Source organism: Juglans microcarpa x Juglans regia, chromosome 3D (assembly GCF_004785595.1).
Source record: "Juglans microcarpa x Juglans regia isolate MS1-56 chromosome 3D, Jm3101_v1.0, whole genome shotgun sequence".
In the NCBI taxonomy this organism is placed as follows: Eukaryota; Viridiplantae; Streptophyta; class Magnoliopsida; order Fagales; family Juglandaceae; genus Juglans; species Juglans microcarpa x Juglans regia.
In genome coordinates, this window is record NC_054598.1 from 36,753,944 (window position 1) to 36,775,399 (window position 21,456).

At 37.4% G+C, this 21,456-nt stretch overlaps 1 protein-coding gene across 1 annotated transcript; it reads right to left on the reverse strand.

The window, feature by feature from the left end:
* Positions 1-16,459: 16,459 nt before the first annotated feature.
* LOC121256740 (myrcene synthase, chloroplastic-like) lies at positions 16,460-19,216 on the reverse strand. The gene is made up of 7 exons (XM_041157626.1): positions 18,900-19,216; positions 18,497-18,776; positions 18,015-18,393; positions 17,658-17,876; positions 17,380-17,518; positions 17,029-17,277; positions 16,460-16,919 (listed from the first exon to the last, which is right to left on the reverse strand). The coding sequence occupies exons 1-7, from the start codon at positions 19,161-19,163 to the stop codon at positions 16,620-16,622; spliced, it is 1,830 nt and encodes a 609-aa protein (XP_041013560.1). The 5' UTR covers positions 19,164-19,216; the 3' UTR covers positions 16,460-16,619.
* Positions 19,217-21,456: the final 2,240 nt, after the last annotated feature.

Below are 21,456 nucleotides of genomic sequence, written 5' to 3' on the forward strand. Positions count from 1 at the left end.
TGAGATAATCATCAATCTCCTGGCAATTATTTAGCACATACCACCGAACTTTACCCAACTCTCCATCAATTAAATCGTAACTCGTTTGTGCACCCAAGGGTCGTACATTCTGGAAAAACACTGATAACTCACGAAGAGGCAGAGCAGCAAGATCAGCATTTCGCTCTTGATGATTAAATCATGTCTTAACACCACGAAGATATAGAGAGCAAAATGTTAACCATTCATCGTGTATATAGGCTTCTGTTATTAAACTCTCAGCTCTGGCTTTATTCATAACAGTGCACTCCAGTCGACCCAAATATCTTTCAACTGTATACATCCAACGGAACTTCACCGGTCCACCCAACAGTACCTTTCGCGGTAAATGTATTGGTAAATGGACAATGACATCAAAAAGTGAGGATGGAAATATCTACTCGAATTTACACGGATAGTAGCAATGTCTTCTTCCAATTTTCGCAACACATCTCGATTTACTATCCGAGCGCACAAATCCTTAAAAAACATACAGAGTTCGGATATGGTGACGTGTACATTAGATGTCAGCTTCCCACGAATTCCCACAAGTAATAACTTCTAAAAAAATACGTGACAATCATGACTTTTCAATCTATTGATTTTCCAGTCATCAGGACTTACGCATCTACCAATATTTGAAGCATAACCATCTAGCAACTTCACACATTGCAACCATTTGCAGAAGTTCATCCTCTCCTCCCTCGTCATCGTAAAACATGCATGCAGCATGACCACTCTATTGCCTTCCACCCACAAATGTAGATTATGTTTAATTCTCATTCTATCAAGATCTTTCCTCGTCTTGATTGTGTCATTCGTCTTTTTGTTAATGCTCATCAATGTACACAGTATATTATCACAAATATTCTTCTCTATGTGTATTACATATAACACCCCATATTTTAGTATATTTTTAATTGAATGATTATTTTTATTAATTTAAAAATTAATTCTCTTGTTTTAAGTTTATCAGATTTTTAGTGTGTTTATTTTTTTGATTTTTAATTTATGAAAATTAATTTAATATATTTCCTTAATGTTAATTATTGTTATGCATTTAAATTTCTCTTTATTTTAAATAAATTTATTATTGGATTTAATTATTTTATTTTAATTTAATCACTACGTTTAAATTATTTTATTAAACTTGTTGTTTTGAAATCTTTTTCGTTAGATCATTTTTGTAACCCAAGATGTGATGATTGACCCAAATTGAAAGCTGTTTTGTCATGGCATCGCCCTTCAATAGTGCGTGAGGTACGAAGTTTCTTGGGACTTGCCGGGTATTATTGAAGATTTTTGGAAGGATTTTCTCAACTATCCGGACCTCTCACTACTTTGACTAGAAAGAATAGTTAATTTGTATGGTCAGACAGATGCGAGAGAAATTTCCTAGAGTTGAAGAGGAGATTGACAACAGCACCTGTTTTGACACTCTTGGAGCCACACAAGCGATTTGTGATTTTTAATGATGCATCCAAGTTGGAGCCACACAAGTGATTTGTGATTTTTAATGATGCATCCAAGTTCGGGTTGGGATGCGTTCTTATGCAAGAGGGACTAGTTGTTGCTTATGCATCTCGTCAGTTGAAAATTCATGAGAGGAATTATCCCACACATGATTTGGAATTGGCAGCTACAATTTTTGCACTTAAGATTTGGCGACATTATTTGTATGGTGAAGTCTGTGAAGTTTACACTAACCATAAGAGCTTGAAGCATCTGTTTACTTAGAGGAATCTCAATATGAGGCAGAGGCAGTGGTTAGAGTTGATTAGCGACTACCAATGAGAGATCAAGTATCATCCAGGAAAGGCGAATCTAGTCGCTAATGCTTTGAGTAGGAAGTCTCAACAGGTGGATGAGGCAGAGTCATCAGGTTTGGACTCTCTCCTTTGTGGGATGAGAAGACTTCTTATTGAGAGTTCACAACAAGAAGAATTGTTATCTTCGGTTTTGGATGTCCGAGTAGTTGATTTTGAAGAATTGAAGACTCTCCAGAGAAGGAATCCTAAGTTGTTAGCCATCTGGAAGAGAGTCAGGAAGTCTAGAGGACCCTTGCATTATAGTTTGGATAAAGCTGGTATTCTTCGGTTTCGAGATCGTAGGGTGATTCCCCAAGATTCAGAATTTAAAGAGCGGATTTTAGCAGAAGCTCATGCGGCTCCTTATTCAGTTCATCCTGGAAGCACAAAGATGTACCAAGATTTAAAGAGAAATTTTTGGTGGGAAGGGATGAAGATGGATGTCGCCATGTTTATTGATAAATGTGACACGTGTCGTCAAGTTAAGGCTGAGTATCAAAGACCTGCTGGTAAACTTCAACCTCTCCCTGTTCCTGAGTGGAAGTGGGATTATATTTCTATGGATTTCATTGTGGGTTTGCCGAGGACCCCTAGTGGTAAGAACTCAGTTTAGGTGATTGTTGATCGGTTGATCAAGAGTGCGCATTTCTTACCTATCAATAATACCGACTCTTTGGGTAAGTTGACTCGATTATATGTCAAAGAGATAGTGCGTTTGCACGGAGTACCCAAGAGTATTGTGTCAGATCAAGACCCACGATTCACATCTCGTTTTTGGAAAAGTTTGCAGGCAGCTTTAGGCACTAAGTTGAAGTTTAGTACTGTATATCACCCTTAAATTGACGGTCAATCAGAGCGCACTATTCAGACTCTTGAGGATATGTTGCGGGCTTGTGTCATGGAATTTCAGGGAGTTGGGAGAATCATCCGCCACTAATAGAGTTTGCTTATAATAATAGTTTTCATGCCTCAATTCAAATGGCCCCGTATGAAGCTTTGTATGAAAGGAAGTGTAGATCACCCTTGTGTTGGGATGAAGTTGGCGAGAGTAAATTGATTGGGCCTGAGATAATTCAAGAAATGAAAGATCAAGTTCAGCATATAAGGACTAAAATGGCGGAAGCTCAAAGTCACCAGAAGAGTTATGCAAATACAAGGAGAAGAGACTTATCCTTTGAGGTAGGTGATTGAGTTTATCTCAAAGTCTCTCCTATGAAAGGCTTTAAGTGCTTTGGTAAGAAAGGAAAGCTTAGTTCGAGGTATGTTGGCCCTTTTCAAATTGTAGAGAAAGTTGGGCTTGTTGCTTATAGAGTTGCATTGCCAGACTATTTCGGGGAAGTTCATGATGTGTTCCATGTGTCGTTATTGAAGAGGAGTTTTGGACAGTAAGAACCACGTTTTGTTGACCCTGAACGCATTCAACTTCAGCCTAATCTTACTTATGAAGTTGCCCCGATACAAATCGTAGATTGGAAAGAGCAAAGGTTAAGGTCCAAGACGGTATCTTTGGTGAAAGTGTTATGGGGCGATCCGTTGGCTCAAGATTTTTCTTGGGAGAGAGAAGCCGACATGAGGGAGCAATATCCGTATTTGTTTGATTGACCCTGGCGGTATGTTTCTTAAGTCTACTCTTAGTCGAATCTTATTCATATCCTAGTTTTAATGTTTGACCTTGCCAATTTCGAGGACGACATTTTATTTAGGGGGGGAGGATGTAACACTCCGTATTTTAGTATATTTTTAATTGAAATATTATTTTTATTAATTTAAAAATTGATTCTCTTGTTTTAAGTTTATCAGATTTTTAGTGGGTTTATTTTTATGATTTTTAATTTGTAAAAATTAATTTAATATGTTTCCTTAATATTAATTATTGTTATGCAATTAAATTTCTCTTTATTTTAAATTAATTTATTGTTGGATTTAATTATTTTATTTTAATTTAATCACTATGTTTAAATTATTTTATTTAACTTGCTATTTTGAAATCTTTTTCGTTAGATCATTTTTGTGACCCAAGATGTGAGGATTGAACCTTATTTCTTTCTCTCACTTTTTCTTTTTCCTTTTTTCTTTTCCTCTTTTTCTTTTCTTCTTCTTTCCTTTTCTCCCCATTTCTTTTTCTCCTCTCTCTTTCTTCTCTCCCGCGCAATTTTTCTCCCTTTCTCCCGTCCATTGCGTTGTCCACCACCACTGCCGCCGTGCGCCGTCTTGGTCGTCACCACCCCTCCCATTCTCTTCCTCTCCGGCCGGCGACCACCCCCCTCCATTCCCAGCTCCTCTCGCGCCACCATTCTCCTCCACGCACGGCTTCAGGCAATGGCCACCATTTGTTCCAGCGCCGCCGTCGCGCCACCTCCGGCCACCATCTCTTCACCACATCATCTTTGACCTCCCAGCAACCTAATCCACCCATACTCAACTCCGATCCACCACCAGTGAAGCTCCACCATCCACTTTTCCGATTTCAGCATTTTGGCCTCCAAACACCTCCCTAGCCGCCACCCATGGCCAACCACAACCACCATCATTAGCTTCACCGACATCTCTAAGCCCTTCCCTAGTAATCTCAAGTCTTCGTTTGTTCCCGTTTGAAATCTTGCATTTTGAGACCACGGCCACAGTGCATTTTGCACTGTTACGTTGTTGTGCCGCCCTTTTTACACCTCCGTGATCTTTCAAAAATTATACTATGGCGCTGTAAGTATTTTATCAAAGAACTTTCGTGATTTAAATGTATTTTTTTGCACTAACTCATTTTGTTGTGATCTGGTTCGTTGTGCCGGACTGAGTCAAAGGAGTAAGGAGGTCGGATGGATTGGAGGATGGATTTGTTTGTGTGTTTGGATTGTGTTGTGAATTGTTAGTTGTTGGATATTGTGTCGTTTCATGTACATTGCATATTTACACGCACGATCATGTTTGTAAATGAAAACTGGGTTTTCGTGTAATTGCATTCATGTTTATGTGTTTATTGAAAACTGGGTTTTCATGTAAGAAATGGTTTTGGATGCGTGTGTATCACGACCCTAAGCTGAGTTGGGGCATTATCTCGATGGAGCTCCTCTGGTCACTCGGGAGCGGAATATACTAAGTGACGTTCCCTGGGTTGTCGCTGGGCGACAACGAGATCGGACGGGATGGTAACGCTCTCGTGCTAACTCCGTGGCCTCTCTGCTGGCAGGGGTTAGAGGATGCTTGGCCACGAACGCACTGGGCGTGGAACTGGGCATCACTCGTTACAAAGTCACTCGCACGGTCGTTACCCGTGGTGTGATGATGGGAGCCAAGGTGTGCGCTAGGGGAGATCATGGTGCATACGATTAAAAATGGATTGTTGGGCTATTTTTCTGAAAAAATAGTGTGTGTTGGATAAAATGAATTTATGTGAACCATTTTTCTGGGAAAATGATGGGTTATTATTGTGGACCATTTTCAGGAAAAATGGCGGGAAATATTTTTGTGGAAATATTTTGGGCCAAATGAGATTTTAGGCATGCGTTGGAAAATATTCATTTTCGGAAAAAATTATATTTTTGACATAGTGCATATTTCATCATATGCATGCATAATTGTTAGTTGCATTAATGCATTTTTATTCTCGAGAGTTGTTTGGATTATACTTACATGTGGTACCATTTTATGGTAATGCAGATTTCGATACAGATAAAGCTGAGGGTGAGCTTGAGGATTTGGCTCCGCTCAAGGAGTGATATGGGATCACTCGATTTTGTATTTGGACCTTATATTTTATTTTATTTTGGGATAACTGTATAACTCTCTTTAAAAATTTTACTTATGCAAATTTGTATTAAAAATTTAGGTTCTTAGTTGACTTACTCAAATTATCCGCTACGTTGTTTATTGTACACTGTTGTATGTACACACACTTGGCACTATCGTTGGGATGCGTGACCGTGTTGTCATTATCCGGGCGTCTCGATTCCCGAGTCTCCATGCATGGGGTCGGGGGCGCCACATTACATCCGAACTATGTCACAACATACAGGACGACCAATACGGCAAGTCAAAAAAAATACTACGCATTGTCCAATTCAATTCTGTTGCGCCTCGTTTTCTCTTGTTCTTTCGCCAACCTTTGCCAAAATTGTTCGCTCTAACATGTACCAGTTGTTCCACTATCTCTTCCCCAGACAGCTCTTTTGGTGCAATTCTATCCTCTACTCTACCATCAAACTTAGCACATTCTCTTCTCCATGCATGATTTGCTGGTAGATAACGTCGATGACCCATAAAACACAACTTTTGAGAATATTTTAACCACTCACTAGCAGTTTCTTTATTACACGTTGGACACGCTAATTTCCCTCTCGTACTCCAGCCAGAAAGATTCCCATATGCCGAGAAGTCATTTATGGTCCACATTACAGCAGCATGCATCTGAAAAGATGTCGACGTGGATGCATCATAAGTTCTAACGCCTGTTTCCCATAACTCTTTCAGCTCTTCAATCAACAACTACATGAATACATCAATATCCAGAGCATCTATCCCAAACTCTGGATATTGATTATCGAAAGACTACCACGCAAGTGAGTCAGCTGGGTGCCTCATATATGCGTCATCCTTAACCCTTTTTCTCCTCGTGCCACCTCATATCGTGAGTTGTTTTCTTATACATATATAGTTTTTACAACTTATGTCTCAAGGAAAAATACCGCAACACCTTAACCGACACGTTTTTCTTACCCTTCCACCTCGACTCTTCACATACAGGACATGCTTGTTTCTCCTCGTTCTCCTTTCAGAACAAAACACAATCATTCTTGCATGCATGTATGGACTTGTACTCAAATCCTAATCTCTTTCTCAGCTGTTTCGCTTCATAAAAGTTCTTGGACAATGCAGACCCTTCGGGAAGCACCTCATTGAATAAGTCCAATACCATGTTTATTGCTTTTGTCGACATCCCACACAATGACTTAATGTGAAGCAATCACACAATAAACGACATTTTGGAATGTTTTGTATAGCCTAGATAAAACTCGCGCTTTGCATCTTCCCACATTGAAGTGAAATTTTCACAATCAGTCCCTCTGCCACTTGAGACATTGTCATCAACCTCATCCATAAACATCCCTGCTCCAGTGTCACTCAACATCTCCTCCACCTCATTCTACTCATAATTATCATCCATGTGCCGCAAATAATTGTGATGATCGACCAATACATCTGCTGACTGTTCATACGGCTCACCATACAGTACCCAACGGGTATACCTCAGATCCATACCGTTCACAAATATATGACTTTCTACTTCATCCAACCCTATCGTACACAAATTTTTACACCCTTGACATGGACACTTAATGTAACCACGACTATTAGCAGAGGCCCGTGCAAAATCAATGAAGGTTCTTACTCCACGCGCATAGGGTACGTAATCATTCCAAGTCTATCGCCCAGACGCATCCAATTTTTGTCTATTTCTAATAACATCTATCTATTAATAACAGGTACATAGAAAATTCACATGCATGTATGCTCCAATTCTCATTGCTTTTTTTATAAAGTAATTGGTCATATCCCATTTGAGATTATATTATCCATATTGTACAAATCTCGTCATTCTACTTCTTTCCACGTTAACAAAAATTTCAGCAGCACCTCCCCATAGTTCTCTAAAATACATGTTCAAATAGAGGGATTGTGACCCTCCGAACAGTATACCTGAAGAACAGTAGAGGAAGACACCGAAACTTCACATTAAACGTGGAAAGTAGGAGTAACAAAAATGTGCAATACAGATAATATAATCCCAAACTGTCCACACTGGACAACTCAGGAATTAGTGGACATATAAATTTACACTAATTTCCAAACGAGTCTAAGGTTATTTATGCAATGTCACAACATATTTATCAACAAACACTACAAACAATATCTCCATGTTGTTTGGATTAACAATGTCACATTCTAGTAGTGTTATATTGTTAAACTAGAGAGATAGAAGATTATGTGAACAAGTTTCCTATCAGTACACAACGAGAGAGAATGATCTTGAAGAAATGTCTAAACTTTAGTCTAATTACTTAACCGTTATAAACTGTCCGACCTTGACAACTCTCACGGCCAGAGAGATTTTGAGAGTTAAGCAATTTGGCAGACATTTCTTCAAAATCATTCTTTCTCGGGTGTACAAGACATGAAATTTGTTCACATATTCTTTCATCTCTCTCTAGTTTAACAATATAACACAACACGAATGTGACATTGTTAATTTATAAAAAATAAAAATAAAAATTAATAGTTATGGAATCGAAACTTCAGATTTTTCAACAGGCAACAAAGTTTTTTTATAGTGATTTTGGATTGGCTGGGGCTATCCTATACGAAATACTATAATGATTGATTTCGGATTATTATTCCTAAATTATAATTTTAATTGTTATTATATATCTTAGGACATTGTTAATTCATACCTATGTAATTTTAATTCTTATTATATAATTATTATTATAATTGTTATATATAATTTTAAAGATTATTATATAATTTTAATTATTATCATTCCTAAAGTATAATTTTAATTGTTATACTAAATTGAGTGAATTATTTATTTATATAGACAATAAGTATATAATTTCTATATAAGCATTTATTTGATCCTTATTTATTTACTCTCTAGTTTATTATAAATAAGTATATTTATTTATTCTAACTCTCTACTTATTTGGTAGGTTCAATATTTTTTCCTTGAAGAGTATTTTACTTGCTTTATTTATATATATATATATATTTAATAATAAAATAGTTTGGAATCTTACAATGGTAAGAATATTTAATAAGTAATTATTAATTATAGTTATTGTATATATATATATATATAGACTTTATATATAGTTAAGTTATATACTTCTTTTTTCTTTTTTTTTAAATTAAATTTTATACTATAGTTATAACTTGAATAATAATCATATTCTAACTAAATTAGTATGAATATATTATATATACTTATTAAATGTTAAATATTAAGTCTCATATTAAATGTATATTAAATGTTTTTAATCTTTATTTAAATTAAGAGTCTAAACTTATAATTTTTTTGTTAAATAACAAATTCAAAAAATACAAAAAAATTCACATAAATACTAAAAACTAAACACAATATATTTCTAACCATGTAAACATATTCAAACAAAATTCACAAACAATAATCACAATATTTCAAATCCATATCACAACAATAACAATATTCTCACAACAATATTTCTACACATATTAATTCATCAATGAACGCTATAAACTCACAAACTATTCACAAAATTCACAAACAATAATCACAATTATTTCAAGAGTAAGCATAGAATCACATGTACATGTATTAACATATTCCTAAACTTGAGAAATATAACTAGCACTCACAAATTCTTCAAAACCAAGAAATATTATATCAAAATTTTCACATAAATCCAAAACCTAAAGACAATATATTTCTAACCATGTAAATATATTCAAACAAAATTCACAAACAATAATCATAATATTTCAAATCCATATAACAACATATTCACAATATTCCCACAATAATATTTTTACACATATTAATTCATCAATGAATACCATAAACTCACAAACTATTCAAAAACTATACAAACAATAATTACAATATTTCAAGAGTAAGCATAAAATGTATAAACACATTACTAAAGTTTAGAAATATACCAAGCAAGGGGTCCATCCTTCTCTCTCTGAGTGTAAGGTTCTCTCTCTAAGTTTCTTCGTAAACTTAGAGTCCTGTTCCTTCTAGACTTTTGTCTGTGAAGGATCGGTATGGAGAGCGATTTGTCAGCCTTATGTGAGGGCCTGAAACTGACGGAAGAGGAGCAACAGGAGGTGGAGATCAGTAATGAAGACGTGATCATTTCAGAAACAAAGAGTAAACATTGCTTCATGTTGTGTGTGGCTTCTGATAAGGAAGTGAATAGAGGGGCACTTAGAAGTACCATGGCACAAGTGTGGCAAGTTGAAGGTATGGTAGTCTTCAAGGAGGTAGGAAGAAATAAATTTCTGGTGGAGCTAAAGGAGAGGGATGATAAAAAGAGCATAATGCAGGGTCGCCCCTGGTCTTTCGACAAGAATTTAATATGCATGCAGGACTGTGAAGGTTTTGAGTCCTGGAAGGTTATGAAGTTCCAATTCGAACCGTTCTGGGTGCAATGCCATGACCTTCCTTTCGCAGGGATGAACGCGAACACTGGCTCAAACCTGGGCAAATCAGTGGGAGAGGTTCTTAAAGTGGATACAGATAGGAGTGGAGTCTATTGGGGGAGTTTTCTAAGGATCAAAGTATTGATAGATCTTATGAAGCCTTTGGCAAGAGGGAGGTTTCTAAATCTGGGAAACTCAAAATATTGGATTCCTTTCAAATATGAAAGACTGCCAAACTTTTGTTACCACTGTGGGAAGATCAAACATGACCACAGAATGTGTGACAAACTCGACAGAGGAAATGCTTCAGTGGAAGGTTTCAGTCAGCAGAACGGTGCATGGATGAGGGCCAGTACTAAAACCTCCATATCAAAAGTTTCCCAAACCAGAAGGGAGTCTGATCATGGTAGATGGCCGGGACAGTTTCTGAGGAAGGGAGAGGAAGAAGCACAGCAAGGCAAAAAAACACCATGGGGATCTGAGGAGGATGAAGGGGCTGGAAATGAGGAGGATAGGGCGGTGGGGGATCAAGGTGACAAGTATGGCGAGGAAGATTTTGACCCCTCTAACAGAGAAGCTGTCACACACCACGAAAAGGGAGTAGGTAGTGCAACAGTCGAAGATCCATCGGGAAAGGAAGTGGACTTGACTGGAAAGGGGGACCAGAACCCTGACTTAAAAGGAAAGTTACCAGCAGAGTTAAGGATGGACCTCGTGCAGTTACTTGAAGGGGAAGCCTCCCTAGCTCAGGTCAACAAGGAGTTGACCACAAAAGGCAAAGGGCAGTCAAGTAAATGGAAGAGGAAGGCACGTGCTGGACAAGCTAACAAGGATGCACAGTCAAACCCGTGTGAGATGGAGATAGATGGGTTGAGGCAGCTTAGGAAAAGAAAGGGTCCAGTAGGCAACGAAGGGGTCGCTCGGAAAAGAAGTAAACAAGTCCATGAGGAAGAAGGAGGTGAGGATGTGGGCAAGGCAGTGGCTGCTATGCAGCACTGCCAATCACAATGAAACTCCTATGCTGGAACTGCTGAGGGCTTAGGAACCCTCGGACAGTCAAGGAACTTCACCATTTGGTGAAAGAAAGAGCCCCATCTGTTATCTTTCTGTCAGAAACAAAGATTAACAGATGTAAAATGGAGAGCGTGAGAAACAAGGTGGGCATGGAACAAAGCTATGTGATGGACAACTTAGGAAGGAGTGGAGGACTTGCTATGCTCTGGAAATCTAAGGTAAATGCTCAATTACACTCTTACTCACATAATCACATTTCCTTGACTATCACACCTGAGGTTGGAGGCCCACCCTAGAGACTATCGGGTTTCTATGGAAACCCAGCCACAGAAAAAAGGAAAGACAGTTGGAATTTACTTAGACTGCTAAAACCCGAGTCCTCAATGACCTGGTTATGCATGGGTGATTTTAATGAAATTTTGAGTAATGAGGAGAAGTTCGGGTCAAACACCAGATCCTTCTCTCAAATGGAAAGCTTCAAGTTAGCCCTTGATGATTGTGAATTGAGTGACCTAGGGTACACGGGATCAATGTACACATGGAGTAACAATAGAGAGGGGAGAGGTTTTACAAAAGAAAGACTGGACAGGGCTATGGGTAATGGGCATGGCCATTACAGTTCAGCTCTACTGAAGTCTCAGTAATTTCTGCCTTAAATTTTGACCATGCCCCTTTGGTGATCAATTGTGACAATGAGGAAGTTGGGGAGGCTAGAAAGACCAGAATTTTTAGGTATGAAGCTTACTGGTCATCGAAGCTGGAGTGTAAAGACCTTATTAAAAGATCCTGGCAGGCTTCAAGTGGAGGGGATCATCCATTGAGTAAATTACAGAAGAGTTTGGTTAGGTGCAAACAGTCTTTGAAAATCTGGTCTAAGGCCTTGGTGGGTAAACAGAGACTCATTATTAGTCAAAGAAATAATATGATCCAAGAGCTGCAATGAATTAATCAAGGAGACTTTAACGACACCATTAAGGGTCTTCAAGGTGAAGTAAACCAAATACTAGCAGACGAGGAAGTTAAGTGGAGACAGAGGGCAAAGCAGTTATGGCTAAAGGAGGGAGATAAGAACACAAGCTACTTCCATAAATGTGCCTCTCAAAGAAAAAAGAGTAACAGCATTAGCCAGATCACTAATGAAAGAGGTGAGATTGTAAACAACCTCTCAGAAGTCAGTGGAATTTTCCAGAGATATTATCAGAGGCTGTTTGAATCTTCCAACCCGAGGGGTATTAAAGAGGCATTGGAGGACTTAGTTCCTCTAGTTACTACAGAGATGAACTGACAACTAATAAAGGCATGCACAGGTGAAGAGGTAAAAAGGGCCTTATTTGAAATGGATCCTCAAAGCTCTCCAGGTCCTAACGGCTTCTCAGCTAGTTTTTATCAGGACCACTGGGAAGTTGTAGGAGCAGGTGTGGTGGAGGCTGTTAAAGAGATCTTCAAATCCAAAAGAGGGCTACATGAAATTAATGAAACCTTTATTGTTCTAATCCCAAAGAAGAGAAGGCCCACTCTAGTGACTGAATATAGGCCAATAAGTCTATGCAACATGGTGTACAAGGTGATTTCCAAAGTTATAGCGAATCGATTGAAACCTTTTCTGTCAAAGCTGATTTCCCACTCTCAAAGTGCCTTTGTCCCAGGGCGTTTAATGCACTCTATAAAACATAGAATGAGGAACAAGAAGGAGGGGTACATGGCAATGAAACTGGATACGAGTAAAGCTTATGACAGATTAGAGTGGCCTTTCTTGGAAGCTGTACTTCTAAAAATGGGCTTTGATAAGGGATGGATAGATTTGGTTATGTAATGTGTCACTTCAGTATAATACTCCTTGTTATTCAATGGGGATCCTTAACAACACTTCTTTCTAGCTAGAGGTCTAAGGCAAGGGATCCCCTCTCCCCTTACCTATTCATACTGTGCACTGAAGTTCTTAGGAAGCTATTGGATACAGCTGAGGAAAAGGGGCATATTTCAGGCTTCCCTTTTGCAAGAGGATCTCTAATGATTAATCACCTCTTTTTTGAAGATGATAGTTTACTTTTCTGCAAGGCCAATGCACTTGAGTAGAATAGGATTTCTACATCCTCACCAAGAGGGACCACATGCAGATCGAGAGGAAGAATGCCTTCAACTAGAACCATCTGCTACCTTTCTTCCGTATATTGCACCTTGTTGTTGTATAAATGTGGATCCTGTAGCACATAAAACCACATTTAGTCTGCTTCGGACACAATTTTTTATACAAGTGGCACGTGGAGATCCCATAGATTTGCCATTGCACATCTTTGAGGGATCCGTTACGAGGCGAGCTTCGTCGCCACGGATAATCTCTCATACGGTGTCCTAATCAGCCGGCTATTACTTGCACAGAGAGTGCCAACCCAGCCAGAGGAGCGGGTCAAAGATCAAATGAGCCCCCTCAACATGACCACGCATCGATGTAGCATTGGACAAGCAAGGGGACATCAGCCACCCCTATAGAGGATCTAGTTCCTCCGACGCAGCCTGAGCCAGGTCATGTGGGGAGTAGTAGTCAGCAGTCGTCGAGTACATCTACGGGAGATGCGAGGCCTGCTTGGTTTGATGCGGTGATCTCATAGCTAATTGTGCATATCGATCATAAGATCGATCGATCACTCTCGGCTATAGAGGCGTCTGTCTCCGAGATCCCCCATCATGTAGGTATCCTCAATGACAAGGTTGATACCTTGACTGAGGAGGTACAAAGTTCAAATTTCGCAAACAACGCTATCATCTAAGTGTTGTTTAAGAAATTTGATCATATTTTGTATTTTACTTTTATTATATGTAAAGAAAAATATTATTTAATATTTCTATAGTTTTTTAATTTCAATTCTCATTCCTCTTTAATGTTATATTTTCCATCTTTAATTCTAAATCACTGCACTTCAAATATATATAAACATAAATATATATTTATATATTACAAATTGTGTATATATAAATGTATACTAGTCAATTATATAGACTTGTTCATAAATTATGCATTATAAAGACTACATTATTTTTAAAATAGTCATATTTCATTTAAATTTACAATTAACGTTCGAACGTTAGTAATTGATGTTCAAATGTTGGTGTATAACATTTTACGTTCGAACGTTAATTACTAACGTTCGAACGTTGGCACCAAAACATTTCACATTCACATGTAAGTAGCCATAATGTTCGAACGTATATGTGACGTTCAAACGTAAATTTTCCATACCTTGGAACGTAAAAAAAATCTCATCTATCTTTACCCGTCACAGAAAAGGCTTTTTAGTGACGGTTTGGGGACTGTCACAATTCCCAACCGTCACTAAAAAGTAATTGTGTTGTAGTGGATATATGTAAAAGCATGTCGCTCTTAAGGAACAAGCAAGGATTCCACATCATTCACTACTTTAAAAGTAAAGCAATATATATAGAATATTCGACTTTTGAATTCGTGATTATATATCCACCTTCCACGTTCTTTAATTTAAAAGTACATTGAGAATGCGTAGATCTCAATTGCAGCTCCAGTTGCATAAATTAGTGCATGAAGCTTACTTTCTTGTACATAATCAAATCCGTTGGGTTTTGCTCCTTTCCTTTGTCCCACATTGGTGGGGAATGGAAGATGAGCATGGCCCAAGGCTGGCCTATAAAAGGAGGGTTAATCTCTTTGGCTAAGTGCACCAGTCATAACCTTAGCTAGTAACTTGTGACTTTAGAAAAATTTCTCTGTTATCTTCCTTTTGTAAGAAGGGAAAATGTGAGAGTCAAAGTTTTACTAGTGATGTAGCTTTGTGGATGTCCTTGGGGTAATCAGAAAAATTGTGTGATTGTAATAATTTTTCACATAGTGGATTTTCTTCTATAGGTCTGGTGGTTTTTCTCCTGTTTTGGGAGTTTTCCACTTAAATTCTTATGTTGTTATTATTTCTTATTTTTCTTGATATTCCTCCAAAGAGTAGATCCTAGTGGGGTGAATTTGGTAGGTCTAAATTCTCAACAAGTGGTATCAGATCCAAGTTCTTTTGGTGGGATGGAACTTTGATGTGGTAGTGTGGATATGTACAGTCTAAGGAGGTTCTGTCTAGAAGATTGGAACCTAAGCGGTTCATTGTGACCCTCCAATCTTTCCTGGTAACCTTGAAGTTCTGTTTAGGAAAGAAAAAAATTCTTTGGGAACTTATTTAGTGAGTACTATTCATTTCTACGGTAAAATTCATCAAGACAATGTCAAGAAGTAGGGCTTCAAATCCTATCAGATTTAAGGTGGAGAAATTTGATGGGAGAATCAATTTTGGCTTGTGGCAAGTTCAAGTCAATGATGTTTTGATTCAATCAGGATTACACAAGGCGTTGAAGGGCAGACCAGCCCAAGTCAACAGTGATACTAGCGACTGGTGAAACGACTAGTACAATGGGCAGGTTCAGCATGTGGCTCCAAGTCAGTAAATGGAGACACAGGAAATGAAGCTAATGTTGTGTCTCTCTCTATAGAAGACGATATCTTTTGAAAAGGGACACGTACATCCTCATGGCATGCCGCTAAATTCCAAAGTTGTCATAATAGAGGATGTATTAATATCAGTGGGTCCACAAGTTTGCACACAGGCACTGGTTTGGCATTGATGCAGAGTGTATGATGGAAATTCATATCGATGGCTGATGAACTTCCAGGAAAGTCAAACGTGGAAGTTACACTATAATTTTCATCAAAGTTGTTTTCGACATGGGCGGAAGTGAAATGCTTGGAATTGGTTTATCCTGAGTGGGTATGCTTTTATGGTGAAGCATGATAGCAGAAGCTATGAAGATCTTTATTAAGGCGGAGCGTGGCCGTGGTACCAATCAAAGTTGCAAGGTGGAGATTGTTGGGTTTTGCTCATTTCCTTTGTCTTCCATTAGTGGGGAATGGAAGATGAGCATGGCCCAAGGCCTATAAAAGGAGGGTTAGTCTCCTTGGCTAAGTGCACTAGTCATAAGCTTAGCTAGTAACTTGTGACTCTAAGAAAATTCCTCTGTTGTCCTCCTTTTGTAAGAATGGAAGAGGTGAGAGTCAAAGTTTTGTTAGTGAGGTAGCTTTGTGGGTGTCCTTGGGTGAGGAGAAAAATTGTGTGATTGTAACAATTTTTCACATAGTAGATTTTTTTCTCTAGGTCTAGTGGTTTTTCTCCTATTTTGGGAGTTTTCCACTTAAATTCTTATGTTGTTATTATTTCTCATTTTTCTTGATATTCTTGCAAAGAGTAGATCCTGGGGGGGTGAATTTGGTAGGTCCAAATTCCCAACAAAATCCAATAACTAAAGAAATTACCTTCAATTGCTTGGTAGAGATACATAGGAGCCATGGCTTCTGATTCCTTGGTTCTTAAACTTTTGTATATATAATTGAGAGAAAGTAGGATTGGTCCCGACCAAAAGATGAAAAAGTCATCTTTCCATAGAGCAAACAAGCAAATTTCAAATGTATAAATAAAGCCAAACAAGCAAATTTCAATCCAACTTGTACATCTTTTATTTCTGCAAGGAGCTAGACCATATATGCTAGTGTATTAATTCAACTGACATAACTTTGACATATGTAGTACGCTGCAAAGGTTGTTACTTATGTAGAGAAATGGGATGAATCAGCAAAGCTAACACACGTTCCTTAGTTTCATGGTTTTCAATGCCATGCCCATCTCCATGCTGGTACATGCATTGTGCCATCCTTGCAACGTTCATTGCAATTTCAACAAATGTTTCCGAGAAGGGAGAACTGGCAGCACGTTCTTCATTAAAATTCTTCCACGTTGTACTAATTAAAGACCTTATGTACTCACGAGCAACTTCTTCACTAGCACCGGTATCATTCATATAACATTGGATCGATTTAGGAACATCACCTCTCTCTAACTCATCCTGATTTAAAAAAATAAACATATATACATACGGGTGTTAGCCTATGTGTTCAAGTGAAGTAGTCCAAAAATTCTTGATAAAATTCTTAAGGATAGCATGGTTTGTATACCGTAGATGTTCCAAGATCATCTGCAAGTCGTAAGATCATTGATGACCAACGAACTATATTTGAATACTCTTCCCAACAACCCAAGGCTTCCTCTGTTATTGAATTTGTGACTGAAAAATAAGCATGCACCAGTATAACTGGGGCTCCTATTGAAATCCATGCATTTTCAATGTATTCTTGAAAGCTTGGTGTATATCCATTGTAGTACCACCTTGCCTCCAATAGATAAGATTTACATAAATCTACCCACTGAAACATATTTAGTGGAGCAATGAGATTGGGGAAGTATGACACTTAGGAAAAGAAATGTTAGGGAAGAATGATGATAGAATTTGCAAGTCAAGGTCTTACCGCTTTTTTAAGATATCGAACATTGTTCAATCCTTTCTGCTTGAGTGTGTCGAAAGCCGATTCATTGATAGAATTGTGAAGAGAAAGGAAACACATTTGCATGTAATAAGGAAGTTGTTCCATTGCATTTGTATCCCATCTGGAACCACAAAGAGTACTTTAAGTCTTTATCATGTCAACCGTAAGCCCACACCACCACCCACCCACCCACCCATATATACACACACACACACACACACACATAGCATCAGAGGTGCAATACTGCCATTAACACAAACCTTTCAACAGCATCCGTGAAGAGCTCAAGTTCCTCCAAAGTGCCATAGACATCATACACATCATCTATTGTTGTGATTAGTGAATTGACTTTTGTTAGCATTCTCCTATTATATCCAAACTCAGGCTGAAATGACATTCCCACTGTCCACAGGAAATTTTCCATCAACCTATCCCTCGCAAAGCTCAAATTTTCTCCAAGACCAGTGCTTCTCCACCACCTTTATATTACTCAATAAAAAAATATCAATTTTAGAAAAAAAGCGATGCATGTCATTTCCTTTCTAATCGTGTCAAGTAAATCACGTCAATATAGGCTAAGATCCAAGTTATAAAATAAGGATACTCATGTTTTTTACCTTGACATTTGTTTTAGATCTTCTTGGTGGACTGCTTGTACCATGTTGAAGTCTAATTCAGCTAGCTCAAGCAAAATAGGGTTCATATCTTCTCCACTCCTATATAGATCAATGAACCACCTAGCTTCCAATCTTATCATCCTCCAATGCAATGGAAGCTCGAGGGCATGGCTGACCATAGCAGAGAGGTTGTTTTGATCTTTGTTTAGTTCGACAAACTCTTTGAGTGTTTTGGTTGCGAAGTCTCTTGCTTCCTCCAAGATACTTTCACCTTCTATCAAAAGGAATGAGGCTTCATACAAGCATAGAATTCCTTTGATATCATCACAAAGACTTGGCTCGAAACTTCCAAACTCAGTCTTGAAGCGATTGAAAATCTCTGATATAAACAAATTAGATTACGATCGAGCCATTAATTGGCGTGTAAATCTCTAATGTTTCAATTATTTCAAAGGATTTACTAGTTGTAGTATTTTGCTTACCTTGTGGTATGCTATATCCGTGTTGTCTTAGTAGTCTAAATTGAAGAGCCGAGGAGTATAGATTCTCTTTCTTGCACACGATATCGGCACCAGCTTGATAACTAGTATTAGTGTATATACTTTCCAAGATCACTCTAATATCACTCTGAAAGTGATAAGATAATCCAAGCCTTTGCAAGTTATCAATCAGCTCAAGTTGTAGTAAAGGATCAACCGCTTTGCGAAGCATTATCCTCACCTCTTCCTTCAACATCTCAATTTGTCCGATCCATGATTCTTCCTGCATGCAGGTAACTCAAACTCGTTGTAATTAGACAAGAACTGATCAATCAAACAATAGCTAAATACAAACACTGCAAAGACATATAAATTAACAATAAAAACCGATGACAAATTAATGTACCGCATATTCGCTTCTCAGGGATTGGATGTAATCATAGTGCCAAATGGGAGGCTCGTAATTCGCAGATCGTCGAACAACAACATTAGAATTGCTTGAGATCTCATTAGTGACCTTGCATTTAAAAGCACTAGGGACAGTAGAACTAGTACTGCCTCTAGTTGATCCGGATGTTAAAAGCTGCAGAGAGATGGGAGTTTTAGATGGGAGCAGTACTCTTGTGAAATTGGTAGTAGGGAGTACTGAAGCAAGAAGGTGAAGATCCATTGAGAAAAGGCTAGCTTACTACTTAATCTTACAAGGCTACTATTTTCTGATTGAATGGGTTACTTGGGAACAAAAACATTCGGATATGTGCCTTTATATATAAGCCTTCCGAGGCTGTCATGCATCCTGGCGATGATAAACTTTTAAGTTTAATTACCTCGTTCGACCACATTAGATTAATGGTTGATTTCTTATGGCAATGTTATTCACGTTAAAATTAATGGATCAGTCACATGTGAGCTAGATGAACTTTCCGCCTCTTTATCTGAATAAAGTATGCATGGTGGAGAAAGATCAATATCGTTTCAAGTTAAAAAGATAGATATCTATTAATTATATATTAATGCAGTGGGTTCGTCTTAATTAACATGTGCAGCTAATACAGTAGTGGGTTTGTCTGTATGCAACAAATTAAAAGAAATAGAATATTTATATAGAAGACTACACACGTGAATATCGTTTCCTAGCTACTGATTCGATCTGTGTATATCTGTATGTATTCAGCACTCAGCATTATTCACTGACCGGGAAAAGTTAATAAATTATAAGATGACAATGCTGCAGGCACTCGTCGGTAGGCATGATTAGAATATTCCCCATGTGTTAACATACTTGAGTTTAATATAAATGAAGAATCATCGTACAATATTAAGACGTGTACGATTAGGATTCAGTATCTTTGCCTGGCTTATAATTTATTGTTTTTATATTTGCACGTTGAGTTTTGAGATCAAATGCTTATTTAACAAATAATTCACAAATTGACATAATTGTCGGATATGGTTTCTTGGACTATAAAAATCTTTTTAATGTAAAATAGATTTAACGTGGTGTCATATATATTAGATCATCTGATCAATTTATAAATTTACTATGTCAGATCTCTTTATGAATCTAGCTCTGATATTTAATTTTTTGCAAAATATATGACTTGAATTGTAGGATATAAGTGATGAGAAATTAAATTATAAATTTCGTTTAATTAAGTGGAGAGATCAGATCATCAAAAACTCTTTTATAGTACTATACATGCCAGAATAATTGACGTAACTATATATGATTACAAACTATTGATCACGACCGATCAGTATCATTTATAATAAACTTAGGATAAATTTTTAAACCTTAAAAAACACATGGTGGGAGTGTGTGTAGTACATGTGTGTCATCATGTGTCATATATTGTGTTTATCCTCGTGATTATTCAGAATCTAATTGCTAGTCTTTGTCACGCATAAATAATAATATTATAATTAGGTGGCTTTAGGAAAAGTAGGAGTACTCCAAGCTAATTGGGTAAGGTAAAGAAGCTAGCCTCCATAGTCATCATCACAATAATCGTGACCAACTGCATCATCTGCAACTAATTGATCTTTAAGATTATGTTTGGATGTTAAGTTTAACTGAATTTTTTATGAATAGTAGTTAATTGAGTAAGTGGAATGAGTTATGTGATGCCCATCTATAATAAGTTTAGATATATTTACATGTTAAAATGAGTTTAGTAGTACTATTTATAAAAAATTGAAAAAGATCGTGGGTCACACATATAAAGATGTGTTGAATTGAAAAATATTGTAGATCTCACGTATAAAGAGATTTTGAGTTTAGATGAGTTTGGTAATTTGAGAGTTAGTTTTTAGATATTAAATTTAGTTTAAAATTAGACTGAATTGAGTTGATCTCGGCTAAATTTTACAACCAAACGGGACCTAAATCAATTAAATAGAGGCCGACGCATACCCTTTAATTAATTTCATCTGCCAAATCAAGCATATACTTAGCTTTAGAGATATTGGAGATACATGCATGCCTTGTGATCATGATGTCGATCGATTGGCTGATTCGTCTTGGGATCGAGCACTTGTGCTCTCACGTTTTGTTTTCCTTCAATTTGTTTTAGATATTTAAATTTAGATCGATGCTTAGAAGTTGACCCAATGAACTGCCGATAATTGATCAGGAAGCCACCTTCGAAACCAATTCCAAAGAAAGTTTAACAAGACCTAATTCGGATCATGCTAGCTAGCTCCGGTTAGGAACGAACGTACCAAACTCATACTTGTATCAATCTTTGACGTGACGCAACAAGATCTAACATGATTGATGTTGTGATGCTACATATATTTATAGAGTGTGCAAACGACATACAGTCATTTTTAAAAAGAATAGAATCTACTATTAAGAAATTAATTTCTTTTTATATGGATCTCATATTCACTACAAGAAAACTGCTTATTTATGATCAGTTAATTCTAGTAAAATGACTATTTACAGTTAAAATGAGTCTGTT

Coding starts and splice junctions, on each gene's coding strand:
- LOC121256740 (XM_041157626.1), bottom strand. CDS start 19,163: ATGGATCTTCACCTTCTTGCTTCAGTACTCCCTACTACCAATTTCACA. Junction 18,394..18,496: donor CGGATATAGCATACCACAAG/GTAAGCAAAATA, acceptor TGTTTATATCAG/AGATTTTCAATCGCTTCAAG. Junction 17,877..18,014: donor GATCTAAAACAAATGTCAAG/GTAAAAAACATG, acceptor AGTAATATAAAG/GTGGTGGAGAAGCACTGGTC.